This window comes from Eptesicus fuscus, chromosome 11 (genome assembly GCF_027574615.1).
Source record: "Eptesicus fuscus isolate TK198812 chromosome 11, DD_ASM_mEF_20220401, whole genome shotgun sequence".
In the NCBI taxonomy this organism is placed as follows: Eukaryota; Metazoa; Chordata; class Mammalia; order Chiroptera; family Vespertilionidae; genus Eptesicus; species Eptesicus fuscus.
The window spans coordinates 85,405,495-85,427,266 of record NC_072483.1 but is presented as its reverse complement, the minus strand read 5'-3'; the positions used below and the strand labels follow the sequence as shown (position 1 = coordinate 85,427,266).

General features: G+C 47.8%; 1 protein-coding gene across 8 annotated transcripts in view; it reads left to right on the top strand.

Annotated features, from left to right (window-relative positions):
* Nucleotides 1-21,772, top strand: part of SPATS2L (spermatogenesis associated serine rich 2 like) — a 147,938-nt gene that overhangs the window by 72,019 nt on the left and 54,147 nt on the right. For all 8 annotated transcript variants that reach the window (XM_028153156.2, XM_054723409.1, XM_054723415.1 and 5 more), the window contains one exon: nt 4,536-4,596. In XM_028153156.2, coding sequence (XP_028008957.2) covers nt 4,558-4,596 — 39 coding nt within the window. In that variant the 5' untranslated portion in view covers nt 4,536-4,557. The remainder of the gene's footprint in view (nt 1-4,535; nt 4,597-21,772) is intronic.

The following is a 21,772-nucleotide window of genomic DNA, read 5'->3' as shown; positions in this document are numbered from 1 at the left end:
AAAAGTGAAACTTTATCACTACCTGCATAATAAAACACGAGGAAAAACAGTCATTGGGAAGTCATCAAGCAATTTGGCATTTCAGCACATTGTTTTAACTTTTTATATTTAAATGATTGCATGAGAAATATCAATTTATATATTTTTTAAACTGTTAATCAGATTGTCATATATATAACACTTCACTGAATTGTCTTCATTAGAAATGCTGAAACAAACATATTCGCCAGAATTGGTATTATTCAGTTTTAGTTTTTATAAAGAGTATTTGTCTTTGTCATAGACTAATAGATTTTATGACTGGCATTAATGCATATTAAGTAAGATCTTTGCATAACGAGTAGCTCAGTTTGCATAACTTTGAGCATGAAGTGATTGGTGGCAACCGTATTTGTGGTGTATTAATTTTCCACTGGAGAAGTGTATAGATGATATATCGGTGATAAATGGTGAAATTCTTTTCTTTGGAATTGATTTTTTTTTCTAATAAGTTTTTGATGATGGAAGATATATATTTAGAGAGAAGAGATTAATCTGTTATTTCATAAATAAAATTTCAGTCAACAATTTTCTTGATCTTTATTTTTCTCTAGGATATATATATGTATATATATATATATCTTAGATGACAGCTATATATGTTGGTAATGTTATTACTGAAAAATAAAGTATAATTTAGAGGGAAAATATTTCAAATAATACCTAAGCTACTGAAATGTTGCATGAGTATCAGGACTTATATTTCTGGTTATTTAATTGTATATTGATTTTTTTATATGCCTGGAACATGTATCATGGATTTGAATAGTTGGGCCCCAGTAACTGGTTGGTTCCAAGAACAGTTTTAAGTGATAATAGGAACCAGAAACCATGTTCTTTCCCAAGAAGCCAGAAGTCCCTTCTTGTGGGTGTGCAGCTCTTGCGATGGAGCTCCGCTGGGATATGGGCATCACTCGTGCCCAGGAGTGACGCTCTGTCACCTGTGGTGACCACGCATGGTGGGAGGGAAATAGGAGTCTATTGGGCCCGAACCTCTGTCACTCGCAGCGTTACAGGTTCCTCGGGCTAACAGGTTTCTGCCAGGCCTGAGGACTGGGGTTTCCAGTTGCTGAACTTCGGGCCTGTCAGTTGGCAGTTGGGCAGGGGTGACAATATGTTTCCTAGAGGCAGAGTTCCTGAACTGTCTAACAGCTAAGATTCAGACTGCGTTGATCTGACTGTCCCGCTATAGCTCATAGTAGACAACAGAATCCCGGGAGCAGGGGCACAGCACAGTTGACCCCCAGGTTCGTGGTCACGAGGAGGGGCTCAGGAGACGGAAGGAGCACGCCGTGAGCGCTGTGCCGGTGTGAGGGGCACTTTGGAGTATTCCTGAGGGGCTGGCGCCCACACAGGGCCACAGACCCCAGCGAGCCCCTTCGGCACACTGCAGACCAGCCTCGCCTGTGCCCTCGTTTCCCGAGTATTTGTCTTGACCAGTAGCACCCAATTGGACTGTCTGGTCACTTAAATTCCTAATTCTTTAAGGCAAACCCAACGTATGTTTTGTTTACATTAGAATCCTTCATCTCGTGTCCACAGCTGGAGCGCATTTCCCAGGCCTCTGTGTCCCCGCCCGCAGGAAGCCTGGACTGCAGAGGGCATTGGAGGTCACGGGGAGGTGGGGCCCGGAGAAGCAGTCCTCCATGCGGGAAAAGAACATTTCAGGGAGTAAAATGAGCAAAGAACAGCTTCCTATAATTATTTTTTATCTTATCTTCCCTGTAATAGCCTCCTCCTACCCTCATAGCCAGCATTTTCCTTCCACACACACACACACAAAAATAATAATTTTGTAATTAATCTTACTGGTATCAGTGCCAAAAAAGAGCTTTCCCTGAGTCAGACTTTGAGGTTAAAGAGAAAGAGAATTGCCCAGGGAATATATGTATATTCCTATGAATAATATATGCGTACATACATTGTTTTGCCCTGTGACTATAGCTCACCATTCAGTCCCTCCACTTCCTCAGATCTCAGAAATTCCTCCCGGATTCCTCTGTGGATTAAAACCCTCTAGCTTTAGAAAAACGCTGCACACCCAAACCCTAGACATCAAAGCAAAAAACAAACAAACCAAAAACCACAAAACTTCTCTCAGTTTTTGTCTCCAGAAGATTTAGCTAATCTAGTCTAATGAAAGGAATGTGGCTCACAGATCCATCCTAAGAGACAGCGCCAAATCCAGCCATCACCTTCTAACCTCTGTAGTTCATAGGTATCTCTTTTTCATTTGCTCCCATCCTCCTTCCATCCCTCGCTCCCTTCCTCCCCCATCTTTATTCTCTTTCACACCCACATACACTATAATACACAGGAAAACGCCCAAAATATAAAGTGTACTAGTATTCATGATGCCTAACTCCCATGTGAAGAAGAAAAGCAACTACCCAGATGTCATCGAGCAGCACGGCTGGAGGCCGGCTTGTGGGCAGTGTGATGCCTGACCAGCGGTTTCACCTTTCACGTGTGGCTCATAAACAGAAGCACCTGGTTATTTTCCCTGTGCCTCACATCCTCTCGGTTCACTGGTACAGATAATCAGAAAATAATCCTGTTGACTTTTACTAGTAACTCCCAGGGGCAGGAATAAATGAGGATGAAATTCCACTATTCCTTGCCAGCTCGTGTTATTTACTTCCTCCCATATGTCAAGTCAGAGGACATGAAATGTACCATTTGGGAGTTGTTTACATGGGAGGTGTGTGTAATGGGACGGGCACCCTTAGCGGAGCGTATGGGAAGGAGCTGCCTTAATGCGGATCGGGCATGAAAGTCTCTCCTGCCACCGTGCCCACGTGTATGTCTGTCAGTGGCTCTATCACGTGGAAAATTATAGAAAGAAAATCTTACTGCTTCTAATAGTTGGTAATATATAATAGTATACCTGTAAGGATTCCTATTTGCGTGTTACTAGTGTTAAGATTATATAATGCGAAGCTTTCATCCTAAAATCAACAAAAGGTAATGAATCGGAATTTATAGTTTGTTTAAGATCTAGTTTTAGAAGAAAATTACGAGGCCCTGGTCGGTGTGGCTCAATTGGTTGAAGTGCCATCCCGTGCACCAAAAGGCCACCCGTTTGATTCCTGGTCAGGGTCCATGCCCAGGTTGTGGGTTCAGTCCGCGGATGAGGTGCAACCGACTGATGTTGCTCTTTCACATGGGTGTTTCTCTCTCTCCTTTCTTCTCTCTAAAATCAATAAATATGTCCTCCGGTGAGGATTAGAAAGGAGGGAAGGAATAGGGAGAAATCCAAGAATTTTTGCAAGTTATCCCTAAAAATGTACCAACTCTAGATACACTCTTTGTCAAAAGTCAAAAAGAATATAGGAAAGCGTTTCAGTGGTTCTTGATTTACAAAAAGCATAAATATGCAAGTAGGTGGTATATTGATATCTTAGCCTATCTAGCTGCTAATCTGAACCAATATGTTCACTCATTTTAAGTCATTTATATTCTGTTTCAAAAAGAGATTGAAACTGTTAAAGACCTAAGATCTAGCTTCCGTAATAACAGTGAATGACTTAGAGCAGATGAGAAGAGAACACCCGAGCTCAAGGTTAAGAATAGACATCTCAGCACAGGCCACTTCCCCGAAAAGATTGGACACCCAAGGCAGGAAACTAAGCGTTAGGGAAACAGAAGGATTATGGGCAGTTGTAAGGGTCCATTTGAAACTCAAGAGCACAAATTTATGGTCATTAAATATATAGTAGTCCTAGCCAGTTTGGCTCAGGGGGTAGAGTGTCGACCTGCAGACTGAAGGGTCCCAGGTTTGATTCCGGCCAAGAGCACATGCTTGGGTTGCAGGCTCAATCCCCAGTAGAGGGAATGCAGGAGGGAGCTGATCAATGATTCTCTCTCATCATTGATGTTTCTATCTCTCTCTCCCTCTCTGAAATCAGTAAAAATACATATTTTTTAAAAATATGGTAAAGGTATGGATGTTCATGATACGTTGGTAAGTGAAAAAGCAAGTTTTAAATCTATTCTATGCAGTGTTTCTTATATTTAAATCTGGAATCATTTCTCCTGTTTCTTCCTCGAGTGCATGATGTAAATACATGCAGGAAAGACTCAGTAAATGTTTGTTATATTACCTGTACGCTGATAAAAGCTTTGGGACAGTAAGGGTTGTAATAACAATGCGCAGTTAATGTAGGTACACCTTTCCTCCTCCCCCTGCTCTGACCACCTTTCGTTTGCATAATAAGAGGAAACTCAGTTTGGGTGCATAGCCGCCTGTCTTTGTCATTTTTCACGTCGATACGGTATGAATAAAATATTGTGCGTTGTCTTCCAGAGTTATCGTAACATGCTTTTAGGACATATATAAGACAAGTGCTTTGCTTGAAAGTATTTTTACATTCCAAAATGGTATTTATGATTATGTCAGTGAAGTTGTTTACTAGGTTGGAAGAAAACATAAAAATAACACATTGGGAAATCAATTTCAAAACTTTCAAGTTAATCTTTTTTCCCCTTCTTTACAGGGCTCATTCCACTAGAACCAAGATGGCTGAACTCAATCCTCATGTGAATGTCAAGGAGAAGGTAAGATCAAGTTGCAGAAGCTCCACACTGGATGACGTAGTCTTTAGCTGGTGCAACTTCAGTTGCAATGGAAGAAGGGAAAAAATGGTTTGGGGGGAATATTTAATAAGTTCGACACACTAGGAAACCAACAGAATCTTAAGTCCCATTTACTGAATTTTTGGTAAGCATATTAATTCATTTTCTCATTTAAGCTTGACCATAACCCCATAAAGTTAATACTGTTTATTATTCTCATTTCACAGAGGAGGGACTGAGACACAGAGAAGTAATCTGTCTAAATTCACATAGGTAGTCATCGACAGAGCTGGGACTTGAACCCAGGTGGTGCCGCTCCACAGTCCATTCTCTTAACCATCATGCTGGTTGCCTCTAAGAGCTGGAGTACTATGCTGCATCTTCAGAAACGGTCTCATGTAGAGCTATCAGAAGCCTCACCTAGGGGTCGTGCTGTGTAACCTGTAAAGTTTTTCAACACTGAGCGTTCATGACCAACAATCCCCCTCTGCTGGGGTTCTTTTCCCAGCCTTACAAAGGGTTCAGCAATCTGGAGAAAGGGGCTGATGGGTAGATTCAAAAAGGAGTTCAAAGCGAAAGATAATTTTGAAAGGCATTGGGAGTCAGAGGATCTTCAGCTAAAGGAACTAAAGACTACTCCTTGTCTAAGGACCCCATGCTATTTATTTAACACAATTTGTCCTAAGGCAAGGTGGAGATAATACACTTCAAAGGGTAGGGTACAGAAGCATTGTCAGTTTGGGGAATAGCCTACAGCTATTCAGGTGTTTGGCCAACAGAAGGCAATAAAATGCCCTGAGCTGTCTGGCAGCAAGCGATTATACTATTCAGGTTTGGGGGAAGTGCCCTTTAGCCATTCCAACAGGTAAACTACATATGTGGCTCACCCTTGTTGAGCCGCCCAAGCTTCACCAACCTTTTGATGAAACTCTTGTAATTATTACATGCTGGAATTGGTTCCCGGCACCCCTCCTCATTTGTTGGAGGCTGATTACATTTCAGAGTCCTGCCAAGTCTTGTCCTCCTCTGTGAACTGTCTTCCACTTAGGGTCACCAGTCACAACCCCTCACTTGCCACGTAGGCTACTGTGCACTGTTAGCTCTTAATGATCATCAACCATAGACCATATAAGACCATAGAGAAACCACTCATCAGGGGACGGAGGCCCTAGAAGAGATTTGCCCCTGGTCATGCAGCAGAGAGAGACAGTGTGGGGGGGAACTCTCTCTGCCTTCCAGGTGGCCATTTCCCGCCTCCACTGGTCTATAAACTACTTAAGGGCAGGAGTTTGTCTTTCGTCTCTTTGTGCCCCAACAGCACCTAAAACACGCAGTGAGGGATGAGAGGAGTGACAGTTGTGGGGTTCTTACTATTTTTTCTTTCACTTAGCAAAGATGCATCAGACCCCGACTTTGTGCCAGACACCGTCCTAGATGCTGGGACATGGCACTGAGCATGGAGATGAGTCCCTGCTCGCGTCGAGTTCACTTTTTATGGAGGGAAACAGAGAATAAGCACAAGAACATGTATGAACACAGTCATTTCCGATGGTGATAACTACCATGAGGAAAGCAGGGTGGCGGGCGGGGGATAGGGGCGCCACTTTAGATGGTGTTGGACGGGGCAGCCCTCTTGGAGGAGGTGATTGTTGAGCTGAGATAAGGACAACAGGAAAGAAACCACGCACAGATCCAAGGGCAGAGCGTGCCAGGTAGAAAAACCAACGCCGATGGGCAGGTGGACTAAGCTGAATGTGTTTGAAGAGCAAGTGGTTGGTGTGGCCACCGTATGGGAGGCTGAAGGGATGGTGAGGTGAGGTGAGGTGAGGTGAGGTGAGGTGAGGTGAGGTGAGATGAGATGAGATGAGATGAGATGAGATGAGATGAGATGAGATGAGATGAGATGAGATGAGGAGAGAGAGGGAGGCAGGAGCCAGTGCTGGGAGAATATTGGCTCCTTACCTGTGCTCCTGGACCGCTGATGGATCCGTGGGTGGAATTCAGGTTCTGTGAACTTGGATGGGAAACAATACATTTTCATCTTCACTGACACCTACATGAAATGTAGCATTTCCTTCGATCAGGAACGTAGGCAAAGGAAAAATACAGCCCCAGTAGTAGCAGGAGTCCCTGTGACTCCACAGCTGGAAGTCAGAGGTGTCTGCACAGCCAGGTACGTTTGCAGCAGATCTCCTGAGGACTTAGTGCTCACCACCTCGCCATCCCCGATGGAGCCTGCACTTCCCCGCGTGATTGGATGCGGACATTTTACCGCAGCATAAATTCGTTTTTTCGTTACTATTTTAACTTTACTGCAGCAGGAGGGGTTTCCTTTGTAATCGGGTGTCCTTTATTTGGTGAATTTTAAGGCGTTATTCCTAGAAGGACCCCGCAGGCTTCCCTGGGTTCAGAGCCGGAGACACAGCCAGGAAGGGCTTTATCCGAAGGGCAGAAGCAGCTGTGGGAAGGTTGCAGGTAGAAGCGTGACTCGGAGTGAGACTTCCTAGAAGCTCACGCTGGCTCAGCTGAGAGCTCACCGTGGCTCTGTCGGCGGCTACGCGACTTGTTTTCTAAATCCTCACAATAAGTGGGTTTCCTGTTTGGTGAGGTCACGGAGGCTTGAGGTGAACCTCAAAGTCAGAACCCACTTGTCGCCCCAAATCTCGGCGGACGTGGTCAAAACCAACTTGCACCAACATACAATTTCTTTGGAGCTGGATGCGTTACCTTAAACACATGTGGGTGCGTGTCCTTTACCCATTGTCTTCCGTCACATGCTCCACGTGTTTGCTTGCGGACCACGGAGCGCGCAGTGGCAGGAGGATGCGCCCCTTTGATATCACGGCTTCCGATTCTCCCTGACCGCCAGTCCTAAACTCGGGGGGGACGATAGTGCCCCCAGTTTGAAACTCTGGGCCCAGCACCAAGCGCCGACCGAAGACCCCCTTTTCCTAATGTCTGCTGACCGATGGGCGGAGCGGCTTCTGCAGGCGGGCTGCGGGGAGGAAAAGCGCTTTAAACATCAGCGTCTGGGCAATCGATTCCCTGCAAATGACAACTCCCGGGCAGACCGGGCCGGTAGTCTCGGCAGCCAGGGAGAGTCTTGCTCAGAACAAAGGTGGCATCGAGCCAGTGAGGGGAGGATGGCTGGTCTGTGGGCACGCGCCTCCGAGGCTCAGTGTGAACACCCGTGCATGGCTTTCGGCCCCCCATTGTCTTCCTGTCGTGCTCCATGGCACAGGCGCACAGGAAGATGGGCGGTCGGTGCCGGTCCTGCCGTCCCACTTCAGAAGCTGACCGAAAGGTTGGCATTGTTTTGAAAGAGGGTGATGTCTGAGTTGTAAATATTATCAATCCACGTGACCAGGGCAGTAGAGCCCCCTCTAGCTCGATTAGTAAATTCCCTCTTCCTGGGTCAAAAGGTTAATAGATTTCTCAGCTCAATAAAATAAATCATAATAAACAACTGGAGATTCTGATCGTTTATAATTTTACATTGATTTATTTTCAGTACATGTATTTCCTTTAGTTATTAGCTCTTATGGCCTTTTTATGATTACTTTGTTTCTCAATCTGTCACACAGAGCAGTGACATTTTAGTTCTGAAAATTAAGAATAATAACAACTGTTACGTCTTTAAGTCCTAAAGCATAAGCTTTGCGAGATCTGAGAACAGATCCATGTCGAGTTCTTAGACAAGGTCCAGTCGAGCGCTGTGGGAAATGAAATACTCAGTAAAGGCCTTGCAATGGAATGAGCCCATCAGTTATGCCTAGTGTTGGTGCTTTGATGAGGAAATAATTTCTGTCCTCAGGCAGCTTTTAATTCGAAGGAGAAACTAATAACTCAAGGTTTAATATCCAAGACAGCTGACATTTACAATTGATACTCTGTGACTGTTTTATTTTAAAATATCTTAATATCATTGGATGGTCACTGTAAGGATTTAAATGGGAAATACTGTTGGGGTCAGAGTTCAGTCTCCGTGGTGTGCCGTGGGTGACCAGTCTCCTGTGTGACCCGACCCCATCTGCTTTACACCTTTATCGGTTGCCGCTTCTCCACCCCCTGCAGCAGCCTCCTGACCTCCAGGACTTGGCAAAGGCAGTTTTCTCTCTCGGGTATCCTCCTTACGGGCCCAACCCTCCCTCCCCTCCCTTCCCTATACCTCCTTTCTCCTTCCTTCCGCCTCACCTGAATTATCTGCGCTTCTACCCTTCTTTTTTTTTGTTTTAATATACATTTTTATTGATTTCAGAGAGGAAAGGAGAGGGAGAGAGAGATAGAAACATGAGAGAAAATCACCAATCGGCTGCCTCCCGCACAACCCCCACTGGGGACCAAGCCCACAACTCGGGCACGTGCCCTTGACCGGAATCAAACCTGGGACCCTTCAGTCTGCAGGCCGACACTCTATGCCCTGAGCCAAACCAGCCAGGGCCTACCCTTCTTTTTGCTTCCGTGGGGTTCCTGCATTCGCCTGCAGACAGCACTCACTGCGCTGTGATTGTTCGCTGTCTGTCTGCTCAGGGAAGGTGATGTGCTCCGGGGCAGGAAGTGGGCCTTTCACCCAGGTGACCCCCAGTGAGAAGCAGAGAGATGAGTGGGTAACAAATGAACGGACATGCCTGCTTGAATAGCTGAGTTCTTTAGAGAGGCATTTCTCACTCACGCTATTTGCGAATTCGCAAGCCTTCCTGAAAACAGAGATCTAGGTTAATGGCAGTGTCATCTCATTTCAGTCCTCTCTTTGCTATTAAGTAAAGCAAGTTCTAAATTGCTTCTAGAAACAGGAACTGGGGTTACCTAGGTGATTCTGTCAAAAAAGCAGCATGTTTATGAGAGGCTTACCAAATGCAGTTGTTCTCACGTAGGTCTCATGCTAACAAGTGATGTCTTTTGGTGTGTAGTCATAGCCCACTATGGCAAAAAATTTAAAGAAAAACCTGGGAGGGAGGGAGGGAGGGAGGGAGGGAGGGAGGGAGGGAGGGAGGGAGGGAGGAAAGGAGGGAAGGAAGGAAGGAAGGAAGGAAGGAAGGAAGGAAGGAAGGAAGGAAGGAAGGAAGGAATCCCCATGTGTCATTTTGTGAAGGAGAGATACCAGAACCAAATATTTGGGCTAATGAGGGATCTTCTATTTAGGGCATACTCACTTTTACAGCTCTTTTCTAAATGACATATTTTTAATGAAATTCAACATTGGAAAATCACAGAGAAGCTAAGAATAGGACTCAGTCACTATTTCTTTACTTCTCATATGAAACTAGAGTACCAAGCCAAACTGATTTATAAAATTTTAGTTGTAATTCTCAACTGAGTATGAAAGGATTACTGGAACCAGCATGGACAAAATAAAAATTTTAGTTAGGTATTTTCAAGCGTTATTATAAATCAGTTTAAATAGAACACAATCCAGCAATAAGAGCTGGTGATGGAACGTAAAGGGGCTCCTTGTGTGTAAAACGGGGTTAATATTCCTGAGTGTCCAGCTATGGACTGAGAACTAAACCCTAAATCACCCTAGAGAACCCAGAACACTTGGGAAGTAAGCTCCAGGGAGGGTAAATCGTGGGGCAAGTATGCAGGTTGGAGACAGAAGCAGAGATATTAGCTCCCCAATTATTAGTTGAGCGGCCTGGAGCAAGTCACTTACCTTGTACGGGCCTCAGTTTTCTCCTCTGTAGACTGGGTATAATAATAATAACACCTACTCAGCCAGCTCATCAAATGCAGTAATAAATGTGGAGCTGCTTTATGAGCTCCTAATCATATCATCTATGCGGGATCTGGAGGAACACATCTGTTTATTTTACAATTTAAAATGGAAAAGGAGCTCTAGTTAGCATTTTTGTGTAGAACTCAACATACATATTCACATGGAACTGAGATTAGAAAGAAAACAAAATAAAAAACCAGTAAGAAAAAGAGCCATGAACACAGACAACAGCATCGTGGAGGCTTGGCGTGGGGTGGGGTGGGAGCCGGGGGAGGGGGGCAGGGAGGTGAAGCAAAAAGAGAAAGAACAGGAAACTGGACTCGATTCTCTCAAACTCTCTCAAACGATTGCTGAGCCTCGGACTAGAAGACACGCTACGGGAATGAGGAATAGCTCGGTGCAGAATCGCCTCGCAGAGCTGTGCCCCTTGCTGGGAACGGCTTTTATGGCTGTTGACGTCGCAGAGGTAAATGGGGCTGTAAACAGTAATCACACGGAGTCGTTAAAATAATGGAGGAGGAAGCGCAAAGGCGGGGAGGGCCTCTTGTCCGCAGCGGGAACAGGGAGGGGTCACCTGGGCATTTCTGCCGATGACAGGGACCGGCTGTGTCCTCCTCCGCCCACAGCAGGTGAGCCTGGGTCCCATCCCACCCTTCCTGGACCGGCCTCGGTCAGTTTCACCAAGCACCGCAATGTAGCTCCCGTCTCCCTTCTCCCTGTGGGTGGGGTCTGGCCAGAAAAACCCACGCATCTGGTTAAAGAGATTTCAGCAGCAGCCGAGAGGAGACCCGCCATCCTGTCATCGTCCGCTTTGCCATACTAACTCCACTGAACAGAGAACTCGCTTCATGGGACGCGGGACAAGCTTTAATGATACGCAGTTGTTTCAAAAGACCAGATGGGCAAGCGTTGGGGGCACATTTTAACTTCATGGGTTTTTAGGGGTGTTTAAGTCAATGCAGCCCAATCCTGAAGTTCCAACAGCAAGGCCACCAAGCCACAGACAGCTTCCGGTTTCCCGGCGAACAGGTTCTTGTCACCATCTTCTCCCAGGAAAGGGCCACTGGGCTCCCCTTTCACAGACAGGAGAGGCGTTTGACAACAGTCATTGCCTGATGCTTATGCACAGAGCTTGCTGTTTCTGTTGCTTGGCAACTGGAAGAGAAAGGGACTTGACAAGGAGTCTGAAGGCACTGAATGAATGAGTGGAAATGTCAGCATCCGTTTCAGGGGATGAGAAGAAATCCACTATTGTGGGATTAGCAGCGCCGCGCTTTCTCGCAGCCAGACGGTGAGATTCACCGTGTTTCTGTCCTGCTTCTCCTGCCCCCTCCCCCTCCAGCCTCTCACTGTAGCTCTTCTGCGCCGTGGCTGAGATATACATATAACATAGATGACTCGTGCTAGGGAATACAAGAGCGCATCCGAAATTGAAACCTTGGCCGCAAGAAAAAAGTTACCTCTGTTGGCCATCCCTTGGGATTTATGGGTATTTCACCAACATTCTAGTTATCTCTCATGGTGGTCCTTCACATTAAATTATCCCATTTTCACAGATAAAAATATGAGAAGGCCGCAGTGGTTTCTTCTCTCCTGACCTTGAGCACTAAAAACCTGTCCAGGTAGATGAGATCGGCAGATAGCTGAACGGATGGATGCGGCACCTGGAAGTAGCCTGCCTGCGGGATTACTATTGAAACCGCTTTTTCTCTGTGAGCGATTTCTCCACAACTTGGTTACAAGCTCCTTATAAAACAAATGGACTTCTTAATTTATTTGTGTACTTCATAGCTCCTGTAACAGCAATATCATAGACTTCATGTCCCCAAATACTTATTAATTAATATGTAGGTAAATGACTGAGCCAGGATTTTATACTGGTGACTCTCAGCTCTTAGGACCACAGGAAGAGGAAGTGGGGCGTGCGTTAGGATGGCTTGGGACAGGCATATTTGTGGAAGAAGCATATTTGTGTTCATTTGAAGAAAGGTCCAAGACGCCAAGATCAGGCTAGATGAGGGACAGATTTGGGGGGCAGAGGGAGCAGATGAGTGCTTACAAAAGAAAGAATGAGGGGAAGGAAGCGCGAGCAGGTAGGGCGAGTCTACAGACCTCCATGCGGGTTTTACATCTTTGCAGGAAGAAGGAGAAGAAAGGAAAGTGGGGGAGGCAGTCTCAACTGGCAGCGTGGTTCTAGGCAAGTTTCTGCAGGCTGCTGGGGAGTCCTTGGGCCGGAGCTGCCTGCATCCCCCAGACAGGAGCTTTCCCTAGCACCCCGTCACCCCAGGTGTTGGCTGGGGCGTCCTTGAGGGGGGTGGCGTGGGTACCGAGGCACCGGTGGACCCACGGGGTGACAGCGGGGCTGCCGGTCCCCTGGACTTTCCATAGAGGGAGGTTCCCATAGCCACACAACGTGAGGGGCAACGAGAGGTTTGCTTTAGAAAGGAAACTGAAAGACCTGTTTGGGAATTCAAACATGTAAGTCATTTATATGTTTATTGAAAGGCGTTAATAAAAAGTTTGAGAACCACTGTTCTAAAGTAATTAGTAAATTAAATACAAACTCTAGACCAGTGGTTCTCAACCTTTCTAATGCCGCGACCCTTTAACACAGCTCCTCGTGTTGTGGCGACCCCCAACCATAAAATTATTTTCATTGCTACTTCGTAACTGTAATTTTGCTACTGTTATGAATCATAATGTAAATATCTGTGTTTTCCGATGGTCTCGACCCACAGGTTGAGAACCGCTAGCAGGGTCGCCTAAGACCATCGGAAAACACAGATATTTACCTTACGATTCATTAACAGTAGCAAAATTACAGTTATGAAGTAGCAACGAAAATAATGTTATGGTTGGGGGTCACCACAACAGGAGGGACTGTATGAAAGGGCCTCGATGTTAGGAAGGTTGAGAACCACTGCCTAGACCTTCCTGTCCCTTAATGAGCTGAGCCGTGCTGCCACTGGTAGAGAGGAGTCTTCTCAACTTCCAGGGCAAACGGTGAGTTAGGAGTCTCGTTTTTTAAAAATATATATTTTTATTGATTCCAGAGAGGCAGGGGGGAGGGAGAGAGAGAGAGAGAGGGGGAGAGGGAGAGGTGATGATGAGAGAGAATCATTGATTGGCTGCCTCCTGCATGTCCCCACTGGGACGGAACCTGCAACCGGGACCTGTGCCCTGACCGGGAATCGAACCGTAACCTCCCGGTTCCTAGGTGGACACTCAACCACTGAACCATGCCGGCTGGCCTAGCATGCCTTTTTTTAAATTGGTAAATCCTATTAAAATAAAAAAAGGTATGTGGGTGAACAAATACACTTCCCCCAAAAAGGGAGTGTGTGCCTAGTTTCCGTGGTATTCCAATGTTCCCCCTCCTGCATGCCAAGGTGAGGAAACAGCCAAGGCTGATGTAATTGGGAGATTAACTTAACTCCTTCATTCTGGCATCGACTAAAGGGTAATTAACTCCTTTACTCTTGCATTGATTAGCAGGTATTAGCGACTTACACTTTTATGGGACTGTTTATGTGAAAAGTCCTGTGAATGAATGAGGAGAAACAGCCACAGGGAGAGTGGATGTCGGTAATCACCCTCCCCCCAGCCAAGCAGAGGCCTTAAATTCCAAAGAAGAGGTTTTCACTGAATAGTCTTAAGTTAGAAGCAGAAGATAAATGAAAACTCTCTTACTTTTCCATTCTGATTAAAATACCAAAAACAAATGTCTTGTAAAAATAATGTCGCCTTTTGTGTCTTGACGAATGAATTCAAATACGGATTTCATCAGAGGAGGTATTTACCGAGGCCCTAAACTGTGTGGGTGTGACAGGCTGGCGGGGAAACAGACTTCCAGTGGCCTCAGGGGCTCACGCTGCCCTAGATTATGTGCAAGTCTAACTAGTAGTTCTGGGGAAATCGGAAGAATCAAACACAGTTATAGAAAGCAGGCAGGGTTGCGTGCGTGCCAGATGGGTGAGATGAAATGTGTATGAAGCCCGTTGCTTGTTTCAATAGAGATTAGAGGGGCAACTGCTACTAGTAGCAACCTTTTGAGATATATACACATGTGTGCGTGTGCATGTGCGTGCGTGCGTGTGTGTGTGTGTGTGTGTGTCCTGCAAGTGTCAGATTAAAGGTAAGAATTCTGCTATGAAAAATGTATCATAGACAAATCTTAAATTACAAGATTTAAGATACTTTGGTTATCAGACTTTAATTTTGTGATGTTTTTAGATAGGAGAAAAGTCCATTTGAGTATGTATCTCTTGCTTTACACGTCAAGTTTTGATGCTATCGATTTTCAGTTAGTGTTATAACAACTGTTAAATTATTTTTCTCTCCCAAAAGTTTAGCGAATTGACAAAGTCTAGACCCAGAGTTGCTGGGAAGAAATCTAGGTGGTGGTTGTGTTTAACCCTTTGAGGCAGATTGTATTCTCCAGCGGCCACAGCAGTATCCCCATCCACAGGTGGGGTTAGGCCCCTTCCCTTGATTGGGAGCTGGGTGGGCTTTTGGAACTAGGTGGCCAGGACAGCAGGAAGGAGGTGGCCCTGTGTGGCTTATGAAGCCAGATGACTCGGCTTCTTCCTCACTGGTTGGGACGATGGCTGCCCCTCTGGGCTGCCCGGTGCACCATCTGCTGTAAGGCCGCCATGCTGTGAGGAAGCCCAGCCCAGCCCATGAGGAGAGGCCACCCGAGAAGACCTGAGATGGCATGGAGAGAGAGGCCCAGCCGGTCCCAGCTGCACCAGCATCCCTCTCCCCATCCTTACCAGCCCCTCCACCTGCCCGCGTGAGAGACCCCAAGGCAGAGCCACTCAGCAAACTCCTCTCGAATTCCTGACCCACAGGAAGACTGAAGACGAGGAGAGGGATTGCTGTTTTAAGCCACGAAGTTGGGGGGTGACTTGTTACTCAGCAGTGGATGACTAGAATAACCTCTCACGAGGTAAAAGTGTTGTAAACGAGAACCGATGTTTTTGAAGTCATGCATAAATAGTGAAAGATGTGGATGAGCAGATGGTGCGCTCCGGTAAATTCGTTGGTGGCGAGTGGTTATAACCAGAGAGAGGTCTGTCCCACGCCACCTCTCTTCCTTCCGCACTGCCCCTCGCCTGTCCGTGACTTCCCTCTTGTCTGTCCGTCGTGGTTCTCAATTCTGACGCACATTAGAAACACTAGGAACACCTAAAAGACAATCCGTGTCCCGGCCCAGATGTAACTGTTGGAGGCGGGACCCAGGTTTGGGTTTATTTTTAAAACTCACCAGGTTGCTCCGGTTTGCAGCCAGGGCTGAGAACCGCTGTTTGACGCCCAAACCTGTGTCCCTGGCTCAGGTCGTGCTTGGAGCTCAGATTCCGAGATCCGATGGCTCCCCAGGTACCCGGACATGCATGCCTCCCTTCGTGCGTGGTGCTCATGACCCCTTTTCTCTGGAAATGACACCACTGTCCACGTAAACCATGTTCCCACCACAGACCTGGGAGCCATCAGAGTCCCTGTCTTCCTCCGCCCTCGCCTCTAGTCAAACACAAGCCATTCACTTCCTCCCCAGGAATTTGTGAGTCAGTCTCTACCCTGCCCCGTCGTGGTCCACCTTCTCCTCCGGAATCTGCTCTAGAATCCTAGCTCCATCCGTGTGCTCTCCTCCAGGCCATCCACATGGAAACCACAGTGCCCTTCTCACATGCGTGAGTGCCACACTCCTCTGAGGAAAGCCTTCAGTGGCTCGCCCTTAGAAGAAGGCTCAGGGTGCTAAGATGGCCAGCAGGGCCTTGCCCACTTTGGCACCGTGCTTCATTGATCCGACTGCATCCGACATCTCCTTCCTTGTAAGATTTCATGACGCTCCATCGAGCCTGGGGCTTCATTCCTTTGAACGTGCTTCTAGTCCCTCGGTCCTGTCCATCAGTAGATGTGTGTACCCTTCCTGGGGACCCCCCACCTCCTCTCCAGTCCCGCTCTCCTGTCTCAGTCTTGCTTACCTCTCTTCCTCAGTTTAAATGAGCACCAGGCCTGGGAGGGGACTTCCCTGACGGTCTGGATTGGGTTAGGTCCCCCTGTCACAGCACCCAGGCCGTCTTTACTTCCCTTCTGGAACGCTCACCAAGCATCAGTCTTTCTAGACCAGGGGTGGGGAACTTCCGGCCCGTGGGCCACGTAAGGCCCGAGAAACCATTTGATCTGGCCCCGCCAAGGGAGCCACAGATGGGACTCCAGATTCAATAAATCTAGGAGCTTTTTTTTTATAGAAACATACATTTGTATTAAGTGAATTATATTAAGCAAATGAGGTTATAAATATCCAGATGGCCCTCCCCTGGCAGAAATAAAAAGGTTCCCGCCCCTGCTCTAGACTGTCAGTTCGAAAGCAGGTCAGGATGGTACCGGCCGCCGCCCACAGCTCAGCTTGTAGCAGAGTCTGCACATTCTAGTCACTGCACGAGTGTGAGACGGGGTACCCTTGTCACAGAACAACTCAGGGCGTGTCCGCCGGAAAGTAAGCTCCCTGGGAGGCAGTCACGGATGTGGCTCCCGGAAGTGCTCATGCCAGCTCAGACTCCCCTGGTGGATGTGCGGGGTCCAGCCCAGGCAGGCGGCCCCACGGTCCTCGGCTCCGATCGATCGGCCTCCTCTGCTGCGCCGCCTCGTGGGCAGGACCGCGCTTCAGCAGGACCACGCCGAGGGGCTGGACCCGGGCAAGGCTGGGAGGCGCAGCTTCTGAAAAACTGCCGGAGAGCCCGTGTCTACTCCATGCAGCATGGAGTTCTGGGGCACACTCTATTTCCGTGAAGAAAGGGAAAGGCTGCGTTTGTTTGTTTGATGTTTACCAGGGGCGGAACCAGAACCAAGGATTGGCACCGTCTCGCATCCCCTTTCTGGCCACATCCTCTTGTCATCTCCCTCCCTCCTCCCTTCGCTCTCTGTAACATCTGCTGTTTGTTCTCCGAAGAACCTCTCATCCCTGGTCTCCCGCCCACCATCCTCCCCATCACAGACCACAGGTGCCTTGAGTGGCCACCTGGATGAGACTCAGCCGCACCCTTCCTCTCCCCAACCCCCACCCCCCCGCCATCCCTGAGCCCTAGGCTCCCCCACTGTGATGCTCATGTTGTAACCTTGGGTCCTTCCTTTGCTTTGCGCCTGCTCGTTGCTTACTGAGAATCGCTGGGGAAAGCCATGCCAGCTGGCTCCGTGGCAGCCCCGTGCTATCAGCGCTAGTGGGCCTTCGTCCCGCTCAGCGTCCTCCCATTCATCCGGGCCACTTCCTACCACAGCCCCAGAGAGCCGCTCTCAACCTTTTCCCACTGTTTGAGCCCTAAGCAGAACCTAAAAAAACGCTCACCCAGAGGAAATAGTTGGCTTAAAGTTCCTCTCCACAATCTCAAAATGTTACTGTACATTCGCGCTTCCTTTTTCTCTTCTCCTCCTTTCTCAGAATTCTGAGAACCATCCCCCATCTCCTCCTCCTTTCCAAAACTTGCTTTCCGCGTGGATTTTGGTATCTTTTTCTTTTTCTTTCCTTTCCCTTTCCCTTTTCCGACTTCGTTGTATAATTTATCTCCTGTCTTCTCTCCCTTTCTTCACGTTCTTCCTCGTGGCTGGCCCCTTCCCTCGGTTAGTGAACCAGCCCAGTGCTTTGGGGGATGAATTGTGCCGTGATTGTTTGAGGTGGTTGCAGAGAAGGCTTTGTCCGGGTGAAGGGCGCGGGGGACCAGCACTGAAAGGATGGAGAACAGGTGAGGTTCGGAGGGATTTCGTTGTCAGAGTGACTCTTGAGTTAGTTGTTATTTATGACTCTGCCTTCTTTTCCTACTGTTCTGTCAGCTCCTTGGGGCAGAGGCTGTCAGATGTATCTCACTTTCCGGCAGAAATATCTGGCTTGAATGAACAGAATTCCTTCAAAACGTGTGTGTATGGGGAGAGAGAGCTGCTCTCTGGAAGGTGTAATTTTTAAAAACAGGAGAGTTGATGGGAAAGAGAAAGACATCTTCCTGTTGGAGGACAAAAGGAGTCACCTTTCGTTCGTTCCCCAACGCGTGGTCCATGGTGTTAGGTTCCTGTTGCTGCAACAAATGGCCACATAGCGGCTTCGAACAACACACACTTACTCTCTGACAGTTCTGGAGTTCCGGGTGGGTCTTACTGGTTTGAAGGCCGGTATCAGCAAGGCTGCGTTCCTTCCTGGCTCTAGGGGAGAGTTGTTTTCTTGCCTTTTCCAGCTTCTAGGAGCTGCCTGCATTCCTCATGGTCGCCTTTCATGTCCAGACCCAGCAATGGCGGGTCAAGTCTTTGTCACGTGGCATCACTCTGACCCTCTCTCCTTCCTCCTTCCATTTATAAGGCCCCTTGTGATTATATTAGGCCCACTGAGAGCTTCCCGGATAATCTTCCCGTCTCCAGGTCAGCTGACTATCAACCTCCTTAATGCTATCCGCAGCCCTAACCTGCCATGTTACCTAACATACCCACAGGTTCCCGATGGTCAGGGCATAGACGTCTTTGGGGAGGCATCTGCCTGCCACCTCCTTGAACAAACAGCATCTGCATCGCCTGGGAACTTGTTAGAGATGCAGAATCCTGGGCCCCACCCAAGCTTCTGACGCAGACCCTGCATTCTAATCAGTCCCCAGGTGATTGGAATGTACTTTCAAGTTTGAGAAGCCACAACTAGATTATCGCAAAGCCCCACTTTAAACTTCCCACGATTCTGTGAAAACTGCATTTTCCCCCACCTTCCAATCTTCATTTTTCCTTCTTATCCTGGTTTCCTGCCAGAAAAAAAAAAGTTAATTTTGATTTGTACCCTTGGTGTTAATTCCCCAAAAGTCAGCCAAGTAGAACATGACAACAGCTCATGCATATATTTTTGCTGGCAGACAGTAGATGCTGGGAAAGGCAATTAAATTATAGAATTATCCATGATGCGGAGGTACTGGTCTGCAAAGAGTATTTTCTTCCCCGAGAAGATTCGCGGGAGACCTGCCTTCATTAGTGTGAAGATAACGTTAGTGGCCCAGCCAGTGAAGCAAAGCGAGCTGATTCTGAGGCGTCTCTGAGTGGCTCAGCCTTTGAGAAATGTGACCAAAGCTGATTATAAAATTCCTTTCAAAGTTGCGGGAACGGCAAACCCATACATAACGCTGGTTCTCGCTGGTGGGAAAGGAGGCGGCTGGCTGTGTGACTGCTGTCCTTATGGCAGGGATAGGCTTGAGCTCACCTCCCAGACCACAAGCTGCTCGAGGCTAGGACCAGCCACAGGCCGCGCCTGGGACCTGGGCGCTCGCCATACATTCTGGGCTTGAGCACTTTCTAATACCCAGTGATACTTTATGCTGAATCCAGAGATGCACTGAAATAAAAGTGAATAAGTAAACGGGAATATTTCAGGGGCCATCATATTAGACTCTCTACTTCCTTTTGTTCATTCATTCCTTCATCTGTTTGTTCAACAAACATTTATGAATCATCTGCTGAATGCCACCCATGGTTCCGGGCCCTGTGGCTATAAAGATACGGTCCCTGTCACTCGGGAACTCACATCCCAGTGAGGCAAAGAGTCACATCCGTGAATACCTGTGGCAGCGTGCGTGCCGGCAGCGGTATGTGAGCAGGTCAGGCGCCTCTCTTCTCCCACGTCATTGCACGTTAACTGAATTTATCTTTGACATTGCCCGTTTCTCCCCTTTGCCAGTTGGACTCATTATTGGGCTTTATTGTTTTGTTTTCATCCCCAGCTGCTAATGTCGCCTCTAGGCACTTCACTACTTGTTCTAGAAAGTGAAACCCTCTCAAACTAGTGCAGGTAAAAAAGGGGTTATTACCAAGGTCTGGTGGGGTCTCATGGGACTTCAGGAAAAGTCCAGGAAGCAGGAAAGGCAGCTCCAAAAGACCCCTGTTCTCCCCCTTTGTGTGGGGTAGAGCAGACCCCACGGCAGAGGATCTGACTGGCTCACGTCGTCTCTTCGGCCAGGCTGCTTCCTGACACCGTGATATAGTCCCTGTATTCTGATTGCCTCCTTCCTATCACTCACTTAGCATAAATGGCAATTACATATACACTGAGTGGCCAGATTATTATGATCCCTTAATGCAGTGTGTGTGTGTGTGTGTGTGTGTGTGTGTGTGTATTATATTAGAGGCCTGGTGCATGAATTCGTGCATGGGTGGGGTCCATCCAGCCTGGCCAGGGGGAGGGGACATGGGCGGTTGGCTGGCCTGCCTGCTGGTCGAACTCCTGGTCGAGGGGACAATTTGCATATTAGCCTTTTATTATATAGGATATACACTGAGTGGCCAGATTATTATGCGTTCAGAGATCATAATCATCTGGCCACTCAGTGTATATTTAAATTTACATGATTACATCTGTTTTCCTCTCTAGGTATGGTAATGACCGTATCTGTTTTGTTGCTGCTCTATCCAGCCTTGGATAAATAAATGAGAGGGAGAAAAACTAACTGTTATTAGTGACCCTCGAGATGGGCTTTCTGTGGTCCCCGTCGGCTTGCAGAAGGGGGAGCGGGATCGAGGAGAGCCTTGGGTCCCCTGGCGCTCACCGAGCTGTGGAGGAAGGTATACAGGGCCGTCTCCCCCAAATAAGTCTTGGCCAACGCACTCGCCACATGTTCTTTCAATTGCAAAGACACGCCAGCCTTCACACCCAGAGAGACCCTTCTCCTTCGTGGCCCAGTGTAAATGCCCCCACCCTTTTCTTTTTAAAATGTATTGAGCAGCTAATGAATGCCCAATCCTGTCTCAGACACTTTCATGCATCATGTCTTCATTGTCACAGAGATTCTAGCAAGTAAAATCCTCGTTTTTACAGCCCCGGGACCAGGTTTCAGTTACTTAAGCAGTTCATCCAAGGTCATAGAGCTGGCACGTGGCAGAGCCAGGATTAGGACCCGGGTGTGTTGAATCCCAAAGCTCCTTCCTTGCCATGTGGCTGCTCCTCCAGAAAGGATCCTCGCCTCCCCGGCGGGCTGGACTGCTGCTTCTCTGGAGAACCACTGCGCCTTGTTCCTCGACACACAGCGTGAGCACAGACAGCCAGGCTCCTCGCCGCCCTGTCCCTCGTGGGGGGGGGGGGGGGGGGGGCGGAGACTGCGTCGGCTTCCCCTTCGTGTCCTCGGCACCTGTCACTTACTGGGAGCTCACCCACTATCTCTCCGCTGGGCTGAGCTGCGGAAGGATAGGCAGTTACTATGCCATTTCATATTTTTTAAATATATTTTTATTGACTTCAGAGAGAGGAAGGGAGAGGGAGAGAGAGATAGAAACATCAATGATGAGAGAGAATCATTGATCAGCTGCCTCCTGCACACCCCACACTGCGGATCGAGCCTGCAACCTGAGCATGTGCCCTGACCGGGAATCAAACCGTGACCTTCTGGCTCATAGGTCGACGCTCAACCACTGAGCCACGCCGGTCAGGCTCAT